At 33.4% G+C, this 19122-nt stretch overlaps 2 protein-coding genes across 16 annotated transcripts in view; one reads left to right on the top strand and one right to left on the bottom strand.

Moving 5' to 3' along the window:
• lrp13b (low-density lipoprotein receptor related-protein 13 b) overlaps positions 1 to 3200 on the bottom strand; it is a 70271-nt gene extending 67071 nt beyond the window's left edge. For 7 of the 9 annotated variants that reach the window (XR_015500904.1, XR_015500905.1, XR_015500906.1 and 4 more), the window contains exons 1-3: positions 3117 to 3200; positions 2438 to 2575; positions 2061 to 2291 (exon numbers count right to left, since the gene is read on the bottom strand). Coding sequence is in view for 6 of the 9 variants with exons in the window: in XM_087270264.1 (XP_087126390.1) it covers positions 2061 to 2291; positions 2438 to 2575; positions 3117 to 3168 (421 nt within the window). In the remaining 3 variants the exon portion in view is untranslated. The remainder of the gene's footprint in view (positions 1 to 2060; positions 2292 to 2437; positions 2576 to 3116) is intronic. The other 2 variants (XM_087270265.1, XM_087270269.1) reach the window with 1 other exon arrangement.
• A 6528-nt stretch (positions 3201 to 9728) lies between these two features.
• The window catches only part of smad2 (SMAD family member 2), a 63595-nt gene continuing 54201 nt past the window's right edge, over positions 9729 to 19122 (top strand). For 3 of the 7 annotated variants that reach the window (XM_087268843.1, XM_087268841.1, XM_087268839.1), the window contains exons 1-3: positions 9758 to 9894; positions 10139 to 10217; positions 17779 to 18207. In XM_087268843.1, coding sequence (XP_087124969.1) covers positions 17969 to 18207 — 239 coding nt within the window. In that variant the 5' untranslated portion in view covers positions 9758 to 9894; positions 10139 to 10217; positions 17779 to 17968. 7 annotated transcript variants of the gene reach the window in all.

The following is a 19122-nucleotide window of genomic DNA, read 5'->3' as shown; positions in this document are numbered from 1 at the left end:
AGGGTATATGCAGGAATCCTAAAAGTAATTTCAATACCTTTTAAAGACTATTTAAACTTCTCAGAATATTTTAAGACCTTATCGCCAATTCAAGTTCTAATCACTCTTAAACCTTTAACTTAACAAACAGTAGTTATTAAACAGTTGTAGTTCAATAAATCAATTAAGCACACCATGCAACAGAATTCATAAGCTCAAAAAACATGATTATTTTCTATAATATTTTTTTCTTCTGAAGAAAGTTTTATTTATTTCGCCTATAAAAACTATTTTATATTCAACAATATTAGCCCCCTTCAGAATTTTTTTTTTTTCGATTGTCTACAAACAATATCATTTTACAATGACGTCCCCCTCACTTTTAGAGACCATTTAGAACCAAGTGATTAATAATTATTTGTAAACTTTGATCTCGTACAGCTGTACTCCTGCTAATTTCCCTAACTTACCTAATTAACCTAGTTAAGCCGTTAAACTGCACTTTAAGCTGAAAACTAGTATCTTGAAAAATATCTAGTAAAATATTATCTACTGTCATCATGGCAAAGATACAAGAAATCAGTTATTAAAACTATTATGTTTAATAGAATGTTATTTCAGTTAATTAGAACTTAAGGAAAACAATATAGAGGGGGGCTAAAAATTTTGACTAACTTGGAACAACATGGGACCCAGTAAATGGCAATTTTCCTTTTTGGGTGAACTGTTCCTTTAAAAAAAATGTATGAAAATCTGGATAACAACAGTAATATTCAGTTTAATTTCGCTTGCAACTACGGAAAGAGAAAGATGTTTTAATTTTAAAATCCAGCGATGAAAAATTAACAACTGCTGTGGGTTCATGTTTTATTGCTCTTAGGTCACTGAGAAGTATGACCCTAAGAGAGATTGACAGAAGTCGTATTATTAGCAACAATACCGCTACTATTAAATCAAATAGAACTTATTAGTAATGCTACAAACATCTGAACAATGACTGTAGGTAAGGTAACCACATTGTATAACGTGAAGAACTGATGATATGCTGTTGAGTTATTACAAAACAATTCCCACCCAAGGGGGTGATGTCATCAGTGCACAGTAGATTATTATATTCTGATAATTTAATGGCCTGTCGTCAGTTATAGGGTTTATACTGCGGATATCACACCCAAGGACACGGTTCAAATGTTGTACATAAAAACGTTTCTTGTATTTTCAGGCACGTACCCAGAGGGGGTTCGGTTGATTCAAAAGACCCAGAATTTGTCCCATACATGAGATAATTTGCCTTATTTTGACTGCTATGCCATCACAAATTGTTAAGGCATCAAAGAAGGCTTCCAATAAATGCAAAAAATTATAGTTCAACATCCAGTTGTGCAAAAAATAAAAAAATAAAATAAAAAAATAGAATCTGACAAAATGAAGACATTTTTCACTACAAGTAACTTTATGAATCTTGGACCTTATTTTTGAAACAAAACAAAATAACTAAAAAGGTTTAAAGCGCTATTAAAGTTAATTTGAATACTAATTAGGCTATTTTTCCCCATCCATGAACTTTCAAAATGTACAACTATGTACTAAATGCGATTTATTTTTTTTAACTATTCAGATGGACAAATTCTTAATGAGGAAAGTCGAATGTGTTCAAAGTGGACATGTTTTATTAATTTTTTAAAATTAAATTTCCTTCTAAATATTTAGCAAATTTTATAAAAATTAAATAGAAAAGAAGATGAATAACTGCAGAATTTAATACTTGATTTCCTAGGGATTTTTTTTAAAGCTTCATAAGGGCAATTTGAAAAGTTGACATGAATTAATCTGATACTGAAATAAAGTAGTCAACATTTAAAGTGGATCAAAAAAAAAGTTCATAAAAATGTTCGAAGAAAAGACAAGGTGAATGACAAGACAAGAACTTTGATGAAATCCACTTCAAATGCTGACTAATGTATAGATCTTCATTTGTGTTCTGAAGATGACTGTAACTGTTATGTGTGGGAACTCAACTTAAAGTAATGACATTCACACAGTGCATAATGAGAGTTTAACCATTCTAGAGTCTTTCTCACCACAGGTTTCTTCATCAGAATCATCACCGCAGTCATTGGCGTCGTTGCAGAGAAGCTCCTGTGGGATGCAGATGTTGTTCCTGCACTTCCAGTCACTCGAAAGACACCCAGAACGCCAGCTGCAATCCCACTCATCTGAACCATCGGGACAATGGGTCACCCCGTCACAAACATCAGACCCAATAATGCAGCCAGACCCATCCAAACACTCAAAATCTCCAGGCTGACACACTGGTGGTATAAAACTCAAGTTTATTATCGTTTCTCAATCCATGTACCATATCACACTTTATTATATTATTATAATTTGATCTGAATTATTTTAACTGACATTAATTCTGAATTATTGGCATGAATATTATTGACATGCTACATACAACATTCCATCTCATCAGATCCATCCTGGCAGTCGCTGGCACCGTCACAGCGCCATCTGTGGGAAACACAAGCTCCATCATCACACTGCCACTGATTCCTGCTGCAGCCGCCATCAACACCTGAGAGCACAGGTAAAGCTGAAAGTATAAGCAACATTCATTATTTTGACATGTAGATTATTTACGACTATATGTGTAATGCATTTTTATAGCTTATAGGTTATAGTTAAAAATTAACTTTATCATGACTATTTTTGTTTAAATAAATTATATGTATTCTTAAATTAAATTTCAGTAATACTTCAGTCCTCTAGCTAGCTAACACGGATTCTTCTGAAAACAATTTTACGGGATATGAAGCTTTATGACCAATGTTGAAAACGGTCATATTTTTTGCGAAAAAAAGGTTTATTTTATTTAAATAACTTCAAGAGTGCATGTAAAACATACTGTATTGTTTTTTGAACTGTAGGCTAGCACGTGTTTTGTCCACTGATCTAAAAAATAGAACAAAATTATGTATTAATCGGTTGGTCGCGTTTCGAGATGTGGCCGAGATGTGGCCTTGTGAAAACTAGCGTGCTCATTTTATTTAGCTTTTTTAAGGAGGAAGACGATTACAAAAATATCTTTGAAAAACACCATGGCTATAACAAAAAGTCGCGAGGGAAAAAGTTACCTGAGAGTAAAACAAACACTGCGGTGCAGCAGAAGAACCGCTGCAGGTCCATCACAAACAATCAAACTCAAGAGACCCACGCGCGTGTGCGCGCTAATCAATAGCCTTTATATAAGATTCTACGCAAGGCGCGCTCAATCATGACGATTCATGTGGCAAAAAGGTATTTTTTCATTGCATCAACGTGTGTTTTTTATCTAAAACAGTAGCCCTAGCTGATATAAGTATATTCGTTTATTTCATTAAAAAGTGCAAATGTAACTAGTACTATATTATGTGATATTTTGTCATACAATAAGTAGGCTATATTAATAGTACAGGTTGGCAACATTCTATTTAAAATGTATGTATGTATGCAAGCATTTTATTGTATGTATAATTATTTTTTTTGTAGAAATCAGATCTTTAACCAGTTGTTTTAGCATTATAAATGTTTTACTGTCAATTTTGTTCAATTTAATTATTCTGCTCATAATAATAATAATAATAATAATAATAGTAATTATTGTTAACATTATTATTATTTACATCAACATTAACAAATTAAACTTTAAATGTATATTTTAATAATGTATTTTTACAAATGTTTATTTTAAAAATGTTTTTAATGGTACTTAGCTTACACAAGTAACAATGAACAATTTATTAACAACAATTTAAAAAACATGACAAATGTGCTGCCTATTTGTAATGTTAGTTAATGCATTGCCTTATGATAATTTATTGAAAAGTGTCATAAAAATACTTAACATGAGCTTTTTTACAAACTTGTTTTCATTCACTCATTTATTTATTAATTTTCTTTTCGACTTAGTCCCTTTTATTAATCTGGGGTCGCCATAGCAGAATGAACCACCAACTTACCCAGCAAATGTTTTTTACGCAGCGCACGCCCTTCCAGCCGCAACCCATCACTGGGAACATCCATACTCTCTCATTCATACACATACACTATGGACAATTTAGGTTACCCAATTCACCTGTACAGCATGTCTTTGGACTGTGGAGAAAACCCACGCGAACATGGTGAAAACATGCAAACTCCACACAGAAATGATTACTGACCCAGCCGAGGCTTAAATCAGCGACCCTTTTGCTGTGAGACAAACGTTCTACCCGCTACGCCACCGTGTAGACAAACTTGTTTAATTTGTTAAAAAAACAAAAAAAATGTGTACGTAATACTTTGTTACATACTGTATGTTCTCTAACTCATACATCTACTGAATAAAATTAGATAAAAGAACATGCTAAACATTCTAAATGTATTTTAAGCATGTCGTATTTAAGAGAATTTTCAAAGCAAATTCTTATATAAATGTATGTGTTTATTGGAACGTTTTACGTGTTTAACTGTAAATAAACAAAAAAATACAAACCTCACTTTGTTCTCATCACGAACTGAATTTATAATGGTTAATTTAACAGTTTAACTATCTATCAATAATAAAGCAATATACTTTTATTTGTACTAATTGTTTAAATGGGTCATCGTCACTACAAATATCAAACAAGGTTGAATCAGTCCTGTATGAACATAATGCGGAATACTGAAATTCTGATGTTTTAATATAGTTGGTTAAACCTTTAGACACATACAGATAGAATTATGTGTTTTGAAATATGTTTTTGTCAATTTTGGCCATTTTCTTTCATTGAATGGATGTGATTTTGTCATGTCCCACACACTGCTCAGCCAACTTTAGTTCAGAGTCTAAAAATTAGTTAAAATAGATCAAATTAAATTTTTTTTAAAACATTCTTATTGTCTTTAAAAAGTTATTTAATGAAATAAGTCATTTCCATAACTTTTATTTTGTTTTCTTTATATTATTAATTTGGTGACACAGTGGCGCAGTAGGTAGTGCTGTCGACTCACAGCAAGAAGGTCGCTGGTTCTAACCTCGGCCGGGTCAGTTGGCGTTTCTGTGTGGAGTTTGCATGTTCTTCCTGTGTAGTGTATGAGTGTGAATGAGTGTATGGATGTTTCCCAGAGATGGGTTGCTGCTGGAAGGGCATCCGCTACGTAATAAATTTGGTTAAGTTGGTGGTTCATTCCGCTGTGTCGACCCTGGATTAATAAAGGGACTAAGCCGAAAATGAATGAATGAATGAGTTTTTTAATCATTTTGCACGTCTTCTTGAAATTGCTGTTCAGCCTGCCAGGATGTGGTAAAAGCCCCTTTAAGACCCCTTACTCATTGGCATCCCCGTGCCCTATTTGCCTTTCTTCAGAGGAGGTTAAAACATCTGATGTGCAGTAGGTATCTACACTTATGTTTCCTATTTTTCCTCATATTGAGATTTAAACTGAATGTTGTCAAGCCTAACATGTCCACCCTGTCACAGTGAAATATTAATTAATATGTAAACATTTCAGAAATTAAAATTATAGCTTTTAAACTGTGTACAAATTGCTTAAATAGGGAAACACTTTGCCAGCTGCAGATACATGTACTGACAAAATAGCCAATAATGTCCTCTATCATTGTCCACCCTGTCACAAATCCTTCCTTGACAGGGTGGACATATGCTTTGTTATTGACACTTTATTTATTATTTAATATCTTAGTATTAATTAGTTAATGTTTTTATGTTGCAACACTTATACACATACATTCTACAGTAGATGCAATACATGAGCGGACAATACAAACCTTTTGGCAATATGGTCTATATAAAGGATATACTTTTAAAGTCCATACAATGAAGCTCATTGACTGTTTGAAATAAAAATACAGCCTCTAAAAACAATTCCAGTTACACCTGAAATATGTGCTTTGGGTTTATTTCTTGTAAGTTTGTCATTACCAGATTATCAAGCTAAAATAATTGATATATGTCTTGTTATTGCAATACTTTCGATAGCTCACTATTGGAAAAACATAGAAAGTCCATCCATTGATCACTGGCTGAAAGATTTGACACATTACATTGCACTGGAAAGAATCGCCTACAGTATAAAGGGCAAATTAAAGGAGTACCATAAAATTTATGATCCGTTTATACAATTTTTGTAACATAACAATACAATGGCACAAGCAAATACCTCTCACGCTATTGGTTAATTAATTGATATATGGATATGTGTATTTTTGTATTGGGATTACAGTATCTGTTTTCATTTGCCTTAGCCTGCGTATAATAATACATTTACCTGTTCAACTGAATCTGGATGCTTTGGGGGAGGTAGGGGGGGAAGAGTTAAAATGTAAAAAAAAAGTGTATCTTCATGCCAAATTTTAAGTGTTTTTTCTGCAAAAAAACAAAAACAAGAACAAAAACAACAACAACAACAATAAAAAAAAACATCCCCAGGTATTCATGTGAACATCTGTTATCTAATTATTTACCTTATTCTGAAAAAAAAAACAGTAGGTGTTTAACTTAAGCTGCTTCCAACATTCCTCCATTATGTACAATGCAAAGATTTACATTCATTAGCAAATTTAGTTTAATTTGAAGGACAATAATTGTTTATTTTCCTATTAATTTGCATATCAATAAAACCAAATTGATAGCAGAAAAGGCAGCATGGTGGCTCAGTGGTTTGCAGTAATTATTGAAAACAGAAGTTGAATTCTTTGAAACTTTTACAACCCTTTTATATTATCCCTTTAATATTTTTTCTTGTACCTGTTTTTTTAATGTTCCATATTTAGTTAATTAAAATTATTAATTAAAGCCTTTGTCCCCCCTGTCATCTTGTTTTTTATGAAAATAAACAAATTATTTATAACCTCAGCAAAACATCTTGTGTGATTCCACTATTAACCAATAACCAGTTAATATTTGATGAAGTTTGACAAAATATTTTGAAAAAGAACATACAACAATTGCATATTTTATTGGGAAATAAATGTTTTGTCCATTATTTTATTAATATAAATAGACTTTATCCATAATCTAAAATGTTAGGTTGGTAAAAACACACATTACCTTTCTGAAAATGTACAGTTTATAATCACATTGCAATGAAAATATACTTATACTACTTCTGAATTTGTCCATGACTGGGTTGACACAGTTTTAAAAAAAGGTTTGTTTACTGTTTGTCTGCTTGCAGTTTATTTTTAAAAGGGGCTGGAGCTTGACCAACATCAATTTCTTATAGCCTAAGGTTTAACTAATACAACAATTGTGTGGTTAAATCAATAATCTCAAACTTTTTCTTAAATTCTGACGTCTCAAAGGCACTAATACTAGTTAGTATACTATTTTTTCATTTGTTTATGTATTCTCTTTAGTCTTTTGCCAATTAGTCAACTACAAGTCAATCTAATAATAAGATCTTGTTTTTCTTTATATGTAAGAAATGCAACGGGAAATTGACAAAAACTAGAAATAGCAACATCTAAATTTAATATAAACAATTCAAATGCACATTATGTTATTCTAACCTGGAAACAATGGCACATTTATTTTTAGAATGCAATTTTGTAGAAAACTTTTAGACCAAAATATCTTTGCTTGTCTTCTCAGCTTACAAGAAACGTTTTGATATTAAGACAATTAATTTATTGTTTTTGATTTGGGAGTCAGATTGTAAGGAAATGGACATTATGTTAACATTTTAACTCTGTGGCCTTTTCCATCTTCACAAATGTAGAGTTATTTAGTGTTTGCCCAATTTTAGAACATTTTGTATTGACTTGAAACTTTATTATGAATCTGTCTGCCTTTCGCAAAATAAGAAAGCTGCTAAAACAACTGAACTGCTAAAAAAATAATATTATCATTATAGTCATTACCTTTAAGTAGGGCCAGACAAAATCTGCAGACATTTTTTGCTATTTCTGCAGAGAATTTTGTTAAAAATCTGTGAACTTATGCCAAATGATTTTGGGAGTATCATTACTAAAAAACTTTATATATTTAATAAAAGTTTAAACCTTTTAATCTTTATTTCATGTTTACAATGCAAATCCTATTGTAGATCCACTTTATTTGATAAACAAACCGCTTCTTTCAAATAAGATATCAACAAAAAGACAGAAAATATTTATTTAGCTGTATTGTAAACAAATCATATGAATGTTTTCCTATTAGGCAATAATTATACTGAAATAAAATAAAAAAAAGGAATTAATATAAATTTACACACATTTACTAAAGTAAATAAACACAATCCATAATGGGCTAAAAATCTGCGGAATTCTGAGCACACATATTTCATGTGGGCCCACCTTTAAGTTATCAGATCCCTTTTGGTATGCCTATGTAACATTCCTAATAATGTAAGTAAAGTTTGAGATATTTATTTTTTATTTCTTTTGATATATGAGCAATATCACATGAGTAGCAGTGCAATATGGCTGTATATCGGCACTAGTGGGAGGCGTGCGTTGTGTTAGTGCCCCCACCAGTGCCGATATACAGCCATATCGGACTGCTACGAGTGTGATATTGCGTTTATACAACAGTTTGACTGCATAATTGTGTATATAAAAACAAAATCAAACATATAGAGTCTTAAAAACCCTTTTGAGGAACTACTTTCTTCCGCCTTGGATTCAAATCATAAGCTGACAGTGAAACAGATGAGCAAGCATCTTTTAAACTTTAGATCTGTAGTGTCTGTGTTTTGCTGGTTGTATGTGGGCGGAGTAATACACAAAGGGTAAAGAGGCTTTACGGGTGCTGATATTACTTAAATGTATCCTGGCTATCAGCCAATCAGATTCAAGAACCAGACAGAACTGTTGTATAAATATTGATATATTTTTATTTTATTTTATTTAAATATTTGTTTTTCCTTCATGTGTTCTTTTTTTCCCTTATCCCTTGTATCATTTTTGTTACTAGATGTACAATTAATATATATCATTTGTATTCAGGTCACACAATATTAGCACAAATGTATGTTTTATGTATTCCCTGTTGCTTATGGTAATAAAGAAAAAAAAAAGAAATAGCAACAACCTAATAATAGACAATGGCGACATCTAGTGACATGAACTGGCGATGCTTTATGTTATTAAAGAAATCAGTGATGTGGGCTTTGTTTCACCATCAAATACACACACGCACACAATTCACATCAACTCATTTTCGTCAATAACAAAGCCTGCTATTATTTATTGCTATTATGTATTTATATAACCTTTCTAGCAGTTATAGATTTCCCCCGCCTGCAATTCCCAACAAAAATATCCAAATCCAGTTAAAAGACTAGTGAATTTTCTAAAACATTTTCGGTTTTTGTTTTATTACTGCAAAGGATCGCACGTGGCCATCAGCACAAGCGTATGAAATGTTTTAGCCTTATTTTTAGCGAGCTTGAATGGCGGATGAACACACTTCACAATCTCATAGTAATGTTATTTAGAGGCGGTTTCTCCACCCATTTCAGTGAGACTCTATTATGAAGTCAATAGATGGACAGGCGCATCGACAAACCACTGCCTCCTTCCACAACCTAAACATTACTGATTAGAAGACGCAACCTGATTAGCCAATAAAAATCGACCCTAGTTTGCATATTCAATTTTGATCAAGAGTGACGTTTTTATCATCCTATCGATGAAGAGCATATCCGTGACTGGCAGTCAAATTCTCCAATGGGAGTCTGGAAGGCGGAGCTTATGCAGAGCGCGGATCGCGTTGCGTGCAATAAGATTAGGTTGCGCGCATTGGAGGCCGTCGTCTGCTGCTGTAATTCGGCTACAGTGGGAAGGAAAATATTGTTTTAAATCGACTTTTACCCACTCGCGAATAATCAGTTTCGCACGGATTTTACGCCACCGCTTTATTACGGAGAACGCTTTTCGTAGGAAGGGTGAGTTGGATGGGTAAGCGAGAAGACTACGGCTCGCAAACCCCCTTTGAAAGCTGTTTATTTTTCTGTCAAAGAAAGTAGCGCAGGCTGCTAGCGGTTTACACAAAATCAATGGTCACACAAACTCGCATCAGCAGGCAAATTTCGACTTCTCGCTTTTGCATAGATGAGTTTCTAACCTTTGTAAGTGTATAATGCAGAGGATAATCTAAATGTATTGATCCTTGGGTTTGTTATATTATAGGTAGACCGGGACAGGGAGTCGATTAGCGGCCCATGCAGCCTTAACGAGCCCGTGAGACACCATCAAATCACCGAAGAAGGTAAACAATGCGTTTACAAATCAATTAGCCATCATTTTTAACATACCCATGCTTGCTTTCTAAGTATGGTAGGAGTTGTACCATTAGATGCATGGTCATGGTGTTTGTTTTGCACAGTTGATTTGTGAAATGCACGTTATTGGTCTATCGTTCGTATATAATTGCATATTCAAGAACATTTATTGACGCATAAAGCGCACCTAGCTCATTGGCATCTGTATTGCCCATCTCGGACTCTGGCAACTATGTCAAAGCGTAAGAGAGGTAAAGCATTCCTAGGCAACATTATTGGGCATTAAAGTGCAACATCGGAACGCGCCAAAACGTTAGAATCAAACATTCCATTAGGCAATATTTTGTTTAAAAACACCCCCCTTTGAACCTTTCATTGGCGAATGTGATGTTTGACGGGAAAAAAAGCAAGAAGTTCGTGAGCACTTCCTAAAACGCGTAAAACTTGCTATGTTTGATTTGATTTGAAAGTCCCAAGTAAATTCATCCTACTAAAGAACTTTTATAGCAGTTTAAGCGGTCTAAACAGCAAAAATCAGTACAAGACACTCGGAAAAATGTGGAACAAATATTAAAAACCTTTATTGACTGTCAATAAAGGCTAATATATATAGATAGATAGATAGACTTTTGCTGTTTATTCTGGTGAATCACTTACCCAAAGAGCACCGACACATTATTTAAGGAATCCCTAAGCACTTTTTTTTTGTTTGATTTTGTACTTTAAGAAGGATTTTATAATCCATAAAAGCTATCATTATTTAATTAAAGCCGTTCCAATTCCTATGTGATACCACTCAATTAATATTGAGGTAAAGTTGGTGTTATATTCGCACATTCTGACTTTGTCCTCGTATATAACTGAGCAATTCCATGCAAAAGTCAACCTTGCCATGAAAAAATTAAGATTTTACCAAAGTATGTAAACCGTTTTTTGTGTTTTCTTGTATATTACAATACTTTAGAAATGCTCAAAAATGTTTATCAATGTTTTCAAACAATAATATTTAATTAACCAAAGTCACACAAGTGGCAATTTCACATTGCTCGCATCCATAACGGAGAGATATAACATCTATAATGACACTTTTTCCTCATAAATGCAAAAATGTCTAATCAAATAAAATCAGTCATGATTGCTCTATAGATGGATATATCTTATATTTAACAATATTTCTTTTGGGTTGTGCAGTTTAATTCACAGAATTTCTACAAAGTATGTTGTATGCTGCAAACTCGGATGCGTTATGGATGTGATCAAACAAGCATATTTATTTTCCTCATTTAAAGTACACAACATGTTTACAGATTGTTACTTTACTAATCCCATAACTCTGTGATCAGTTGTTCTAGAAAATATATAGAGATGTTTCACTATAATGTTAACTTGTTTTCTATGTGAATTTATGTTTTGAGTTTTTACTGCAAATGGCCCATCCGTAACGCTGGAATTGCTCATCTGTATACGAGCAATTCCATGCAAATTTCAACCTTGCCATGAAAAAAAAAAAAGTTTTCCCCAAATTAGTAAAACTTGTTTTTTTTATTTTTATTTATTTATTTTTATTTGTATTTTTTTTGTGTAGGCTTGTATTTTACAGTGCTTTAAAAATACTTAAAAATGTCTCTGTCAGTGTTTTTTCAAACAATTATATTTGAATTACCAAAGTCACACAAGTGGCAATTTCACATCTGTCACATCCATAACGAAGCTTTTTTCTCATAAATGCAAAAATATAAAATAAAATAAAATCATTCATGTTTATTCTTTAGTGATCCAACTCGTATCCTTTTGATTAGCATCGTTTCTTTTGGGTTGTGCAGTTTAATTTACAGAATTTCTACAAAGTGTGTTGTGTACTGTAAACTTGCAAACTTTTTTGGCACATCCATAACGCATGTTTATTTTCTTCATTCAAAATATAAAAAATGTTTACAGATTGACATTTCTGCTCCCACAACTCTGGCTAGTTGTTTTGAAAAATATAGAGATGTGTTTCAATATAATGTTAACATATACTTCCTTTGTCAATTTATGTTTTGAGATTTTACTGCAAAAGTCACATCCAAAACAAAGGAATTGTTCCTATAATTTCACAAAATATTCTTTGCAAATTTTAAATGGTGAACAATTCACTATTTTAGCAGCCAATGTCTGTAAAAGTGCAATGTTCACAGTCAAATAAATAGTGCTAATGTTGTTTTCAAGTCATGCATGTGATTTCAGACCGAATACCATGGTAAACAATGTATGTAGCATGTCACAAGTTGTCACTGAACGAATGTGCGAACATAAAACCAACTTTGCTTCAATCCAGTTAATAGATAAATAGCAAAGTTAAGTCTGTGAACAATAAGTACATCATATTTTGCCCAAAGATGAAGCACGTTAGAAGATTTTAACAAACAATTCTCTAATTGTACTAATATCTACTAATATTAAATGTTCTAAAATGCTTCACACGTTTTATTAAAATCGTACTCCAAGTAATACTTGTTCTATTTGGAACACAGACACATTTTTGAGTCTTTACTTTAGGTATTGTTTCATTTCCTAAAGGTAAGACGGCATATTGAAAAGTTTGATTAACATTAGAAGCTAACAAATGTGTAAAAAATACTTAAAATTATACTTTTTAACAAGCATTTTAACTAGGGCTGCACAATATATTGTTTTTGCATTGACATCGCAATGTGATCATTCGCAATAGTCACATTAATCAAATTTAAAGAATGCAAGCTTGTCCTATTTAATGTGTTTTTCTCCACATAATAAGTCTACGCAGAAAAAAAGACTTATTATGTGAGAACACTCAATGTTGAGTCTGGGTTATAATTAATAATTTTTCAATTGTTTTTTGAGTCCTGTGACTTTGTGAGGGTCATAAAAGCATTCAAGCAAGAAAATGTACCATTTGTAAATGGTAAAAAAATGGTTTGTAAATGGTTTGTAAAAGTTGTTTTTAAAATTGAAAACTATGCAGTATTATTTTACATTTGATTATTCAATTACTGTATATCTGAATGCATTTCTACTCTTCGGAAAAACAATACAATTTTGTTTATTTAATTAGTATGCTTTTCTTTATTAAATTAGTCTATGCGTGTAGATTGTTTATTATATCTTATGCATGTGTACTGCACTACAGATACATCCCAATCAATCTAAAATTATAAATTCTTTACAAACATTTATTCAGCTCTAGTGAAATTGTATTCATATTGAAATGTAAATCGCAGAATAAAAAAATATTTCAATGTGAAATTTTTCCAATATTGGGAAGCCCTAATTTCTACACCAAATATGGGAAATCTTGCAATATTTCATTTGAAACTTAAAAAAGCATCTTTGACTAAAAAGGGTGAGCATTTCCCAAAAGTAATTTCTTTCGAATTGAAGTGAATTTTTGACTAGCAAAGAAAAGTGTGTGGCCTTTACACTTCATGCAATTTTGCCATTCGTATTTGCAATGTATTGGGAGCCATAAAATACAGATCTTTGCAAATGGATTTGAAAGTACATGCTTTTAAAACAATATTGTTATATAGATATAAACTACAAAAAATACAATTTTGCGAAAACTGCATGTGAATATTTAAAGACCATAACAACAACAACTACAGGACCATGTGTGTAGTGGAGTAAACCACTTTCGAAGTTTCAGTCTTGTCATCTACTGGCCTGGCAAGCAGAACACTATATTTTATTATTATTATTATTATTATATATATTTTTTATTTATTGCTTGTCATTTCTATTATAATAAATAGCACCCAGAGTAAGGGTATTTTGTAAGCCTGACCAAAGTCGTCATCAGGATGTTTTACTTCCACTTCCTCATGTTTACAGGCCGGCAATATTCATCTTTTTTTTCTGCGTAGACTTATTATGTGGAGAAAAACACATTAAATAGGACAAGCTTGCATTCTTTAAATTTGACAATGAGTTCAGTCACTTCCAAAATTTATTGGACTAATTTCTGCTTTACTAATACCACATTGGAAACATAATGATCTTTTTTAATGCACAATTGGTCAACAATTAGCATTAGTTACCTAACCTGTAAAAAAAGTTTTTTGAAAAAGAAAATCTGTTATACTTGTTCTTCAATGAGGCATTATTATGATCAAAGAGACCGATACATTTGTTTCAAATAAAAGCTTGCAAAGAGGGAAAACACAAAGCAAGCAAAAAATGTAGCAAAATATATAATAGAATTAAGGTGACCATTATTGCAGTGAGTTTCCAGCTGCTCCGGTTTCCCCCAATGTCCAAAGACTTGCGCCATAGGTGAATTGGATGAACAAAATTAGCTGTAGTGTATGAGTGTGAATGTTAAAGTGTATGGATGTTTCCTGGAGTTGGGTTGTGGCTGGAAAGGCATCCGCTGCATGAAACAGGCTGGATACGTTGGCGGTTCATTCCCTTGTGGCAACCCCAGATTAATAAAGGCTCTAAACCAATAAAACAATGAATGAATGAATATAATGGAATTGGCAAAAATAAGCCATTAAGTACGATTTTAAACCATAGCTTTACAAATTTTTTATGAATTTTGTTTTTGCCAACTGTAATCTTGATGCAATATGATATCCGCTTGTTAAGTGGTGATGTATGGGATACTGGTTCTGATTCTAAACTGCTACTCATTTGAATTAAGAAAATAACTGTATCACTTACACACATTAAAGTGGATTTTATACGAAATCATGGTGTACACAGCAGTCTCTCTGCACTTGCTGCATCACTGACACCAATATTTTAGCAATTTATAAAAAAATTATCACTTTCTGGCCATCAGATCTTATTAGGCATGGATGTATATATTGCAGTCGTGATTTTGAAAAGTTTTACAGTGCTTTGTAAACGTTTGTTATTACCATTTGTTAAGCCTCTCTATACAGTTTGAAAGAGCGATTGGACCTGGAAGACGCTTCGTGTGACTTCACACTTAATAAGCAGATTTTTGGAAATATTGCCAAAATAATAATGGCGTGAAATATTATAATTAAAGTACATTTTAAAGGTAAATTCAAGTGAAGTTGTTGCGCTTTTTGTTGTGAATTTTGTTGTATGAATTACCATATTATAAAGGCAGTGTTGTAATTATCATTAGGAATGAAATGCAATATATTTGCTCAACTTCTAATTCAAATTCATAGTTGTAAAAGAACTGCTTATTTTAACCTCTTAAAGGGGTGGTCCACTACGATAGAGCAGCACATTTCTGGCTAAAATGAGAATCGTGATTCTTTTGCTTAAAATAAAGATCCCTATTTTCTCACTATTCTGCAGATGTAAAATAAAGGTTAATGAGTGGGCTGTTCTTATTTTTGTTTCTCTAACATATGGTAAAACCACAATAATAATATTAAATGCACTTCTACTTTTGGTTAAAATGCTCAATTTTGAATAGACTCAATTAGAATTATTATGTTTGAGATGAAATGTGAGATGTATACTTGCAATCTATCACTGACAACATTAATAGACCATTTTATTCTACTGGTAAAATCAGACATTTGTCATTATCAGATTCCCTCATGCATAATATTCAACATTACATTGGCTAGAATAGTTATACTAACACTTTTAAAAATTAATTTCACGCACAACACTTTGATTGCTAAGAAAGAAAAACATATTAAATGCTTGTCGTAATAACTCTAAAATGCGATTATATTTTTTAAATGATGTGCGTGCTCTTTCATTTTGACTGCTAAGTGCGGTTCATACTTCTCGTGCGGCTCCTAAATGATCATTCTGTGCAATAAACCGAATGTTATTTACAACTTTATTACCTTTTATTTACATCCTATGCAAGTTCTGTTCACTAAAGTAGGCATCATTCACAGGCGCGTGCCGTCCTCTCTTTGGTAACCGCTCACCGCAGCTTGCGTTACGTGTGATTTTGCAGCCGCGAATACATCATTACTTAAAGACAGAAATAACATTTTTGGTTGAATTATACCTTATAAATACAGTATGTGACACTTTTACAGATGTCCATGTTGCTGAGCAATGTATGTAAAACTACGTGAAAACTTCTGCGACCGCTTTAGCTTCTCTCCTGACATTGAAAATATGATTGGCAGAATCGTAAAAGTGCTGGATTAAGATCGTTTAGGGAGTCGAATCGAGATTGCGACATTTTTTCGATGAATCGTGCAGCTCTACATTACGATCTCATATTTGAAACTTAAGTTGATGTGTAACGTAGCTGCGTGAACATGAATAACATCTCTGAATGTAAGACAATGGAAAGGGAGGCGTTGGCTGTTTCTCAATTCCAAGAACGCAGAGAACGGACTTTCGTTCTTGTGGAGACCGGTCTTGCCAGGTGTCCTTGGAAGAACAAACTCAGGAGACCGCGAGGGCAGAGAACGCGTTTTTTGAGAAATGAGATGCTACGTTCTACCTTATGGTCACATGACCTTCACGCGTTTTAAATGGTAAATTATTTAGACATTACAGCATTCATACAACGATTTATTGTTTTTCCCCTTTTCAAAATACAGTCCTTGCATAAAAACATTATAAATATACTCTGCACGATTTAAATAAAACAGCTTTTAATACGAATTTTAGCAAACAAACACCCTTAATATGTTTAGTCCTTTATTAAGATCTTCATGGTAATGTCTACTCTCACCGTTTCTTTTAGGGAAACTCCTGAGGTAAATAACTTGTATCTCTGTACTTTAATAATAAATCTAAATAAAGTGCTGCGCTTCCCACAGTCGCAATGTCTTCTCAGAGCGATTCGGTGTTCAGTGCCCAAGTCTGCATCAGTGCGTCCTCTATCAAGATCACATCCGGGAAGTTTCACGCGTCCTCCGTACTTGCGTTCTTGAGTATTGGACCTGACCTTAGGCAGCTGATGATGACGTTACATGAAAACACGAGGACGCAAGACCGCTGAAGAACGCATATTGAGGAATAGCCGTTGGCTTTTACAGAGATAGCTTAGCAGAGCCTACAGCGAATGAAATTTGGAGACTACTAAAAAATATATCCAAATTAGTGGCCATAAATCCTTCAGGTTACGAGCATACACCTCACACAACGAATGGGCATGGCCAGATGCGCTATAATGTTATAGCAGAGACTTTTCTGATGACATGGAGCCAATCCACGATTCACAGCACCATATGTTAGGTGACCAATCAGAGCCTCTTGAGGGTGGGGCTTTTGGAGGAACTAGGAAATATTACAGTCGTTTTCATGTTAGCTGAGTTGCTGTATAAAGTTAAAGATGCATGGAAAAATAGCTTGATTTTTCACAAATGAAGCATAAGCACATGTTGCATTTGCGTCTTATAAATAAGCCTTAAAAATACACTCTGAACCACCTTTTTAAGTTCTGTTGAATGTTCAGACAAGCATGAATAAGTACTAATTTTTTTACTGTCTTGAAAACAAGCCCCTAAAATAATTAAACTCAACCAAAATGGATTTATTTATTTATTATTTTCTTTTATTATGGCCAACAAAAGGAGTTTTGTGTCTGCCATCAACTCATCCTAATTTCTGCTTTTCTCCACTCAGGTAACCCCTCACCCCCCTTTCCTCTCCTGTTTCCTAAACATCTATGCCCCCTGCCCCCTCATAATCAGCCCAGAGACCCAGTTAGGAACTTTGGGTCTGTTCCTCCCCATTCTCCTAGCCTCCATCTGTCTCTCTAACTCCACCTGCCCAGACTGACCGCTCATCGGACACCCCAAGAAAAAAAAAAACCATGTCCTCCATTTTGCCTTTCACTCCGCCCGTGGTGAAACGTCTGCTGGGTTGGAAGAAGTCTGCTAGTGGTTCGAGCGGAGCAGGAGGTGGTGGAGAGCAAAACGGCCAGGAGGAGAAGTGGTGCGAGAAGGCAGTCAAAAGCCTGGTAAAGAAGTTGAAGAAAACTGGCCAACTGGACGAGCTGGAGAAGGCCATCACCACACAAAACCGCAACACCAAGTGTGTCACCATTCCCAGGTACGCCAACGCAAAAAGCTGCCCGCATTCATGCTTTTAGGTCAATGTTGTCTTAAATGTGTGGACTGAAGCAGAAATTAATAGGAATAAATAGTTAATAGTTAGGGGTGTGTGATTTATTTGAATTGTTTTTGGTTATGATAAAATGTTAAGTGTTTTAATGATATGCAAGCTGAAAATCTTGACTCCAAAATCCTTTAATGTTTATTAAAGCCTACTAGAATGCAGTTAGAATGACCTATCAATACAAAGTAGGATATAATAGCAGAACATGTTTTTAGTTATTCTAAGATGTGGTATTCTGCAATGCAGAAGTGCGTTCGTTTTTGTGATTTTTGTTTTAGTACTTCAGATTCAGTTGCCTATAGGAGAAATAACTAGGAAACGGCAGAAAACGGTCAAACTAATTGCTCTTCAAACAAGTGTTCATGACTAAACATAAAAAGTAGAATAAAATAATAATAGTAAATTTGCAACATGAAGCAGCAAAGTGAACCGTTTTAACTTTTAGAAATTGATGGAAGTGAATGAAACTGGTAGTCTCGAGCCAAAAAAAATTCCAATGGCTTGCTCTTATGATAAGAATAATGTCAATAGTTTTGTATGTAACTTCCTATGAGTACACTAAGGTCATGTCCACACAGGTATTTTTATAAAAACTTTTTATAGAAAAAAATAATAATCTTTGTCCACCATGAAAATGCAAAAACACTGTAATGCATGTTATGGGCATGCTGAACCAACAAGTGATGATAATGACACTTTTAAACTGAGTTTATGTCAAATGAGGAATTAAGTTTATTTTGTGAGTAAATTGCATTCTAGTCAATGCAAACAGATCACAGAGGTGGATTACCATCCCACAGTTAAACAATACGGAATATGCGAAGTTGTGCGAATTTGCAGAATTTGCCT

The sequence above is a fragment of the Danio rerio genome, chromosome 10, assembly GCF_052040795.2.
Source record: "Danio rerio strain M-AB ecotype USA chromosome 10, GRCz13ab, whole genome shotgun sequence".
Lineage (NCBI taxonomy): Eukaryota > Metazoa > Chordata > Actinopteri > Cypriniformes > Danionidae > Danio > Danio rerio.
The sequence above is the reverse complement of the archived record's forward strand: the minus strand, read 5'-3'. Positions and strand labels throughout refer to the sequence as shown.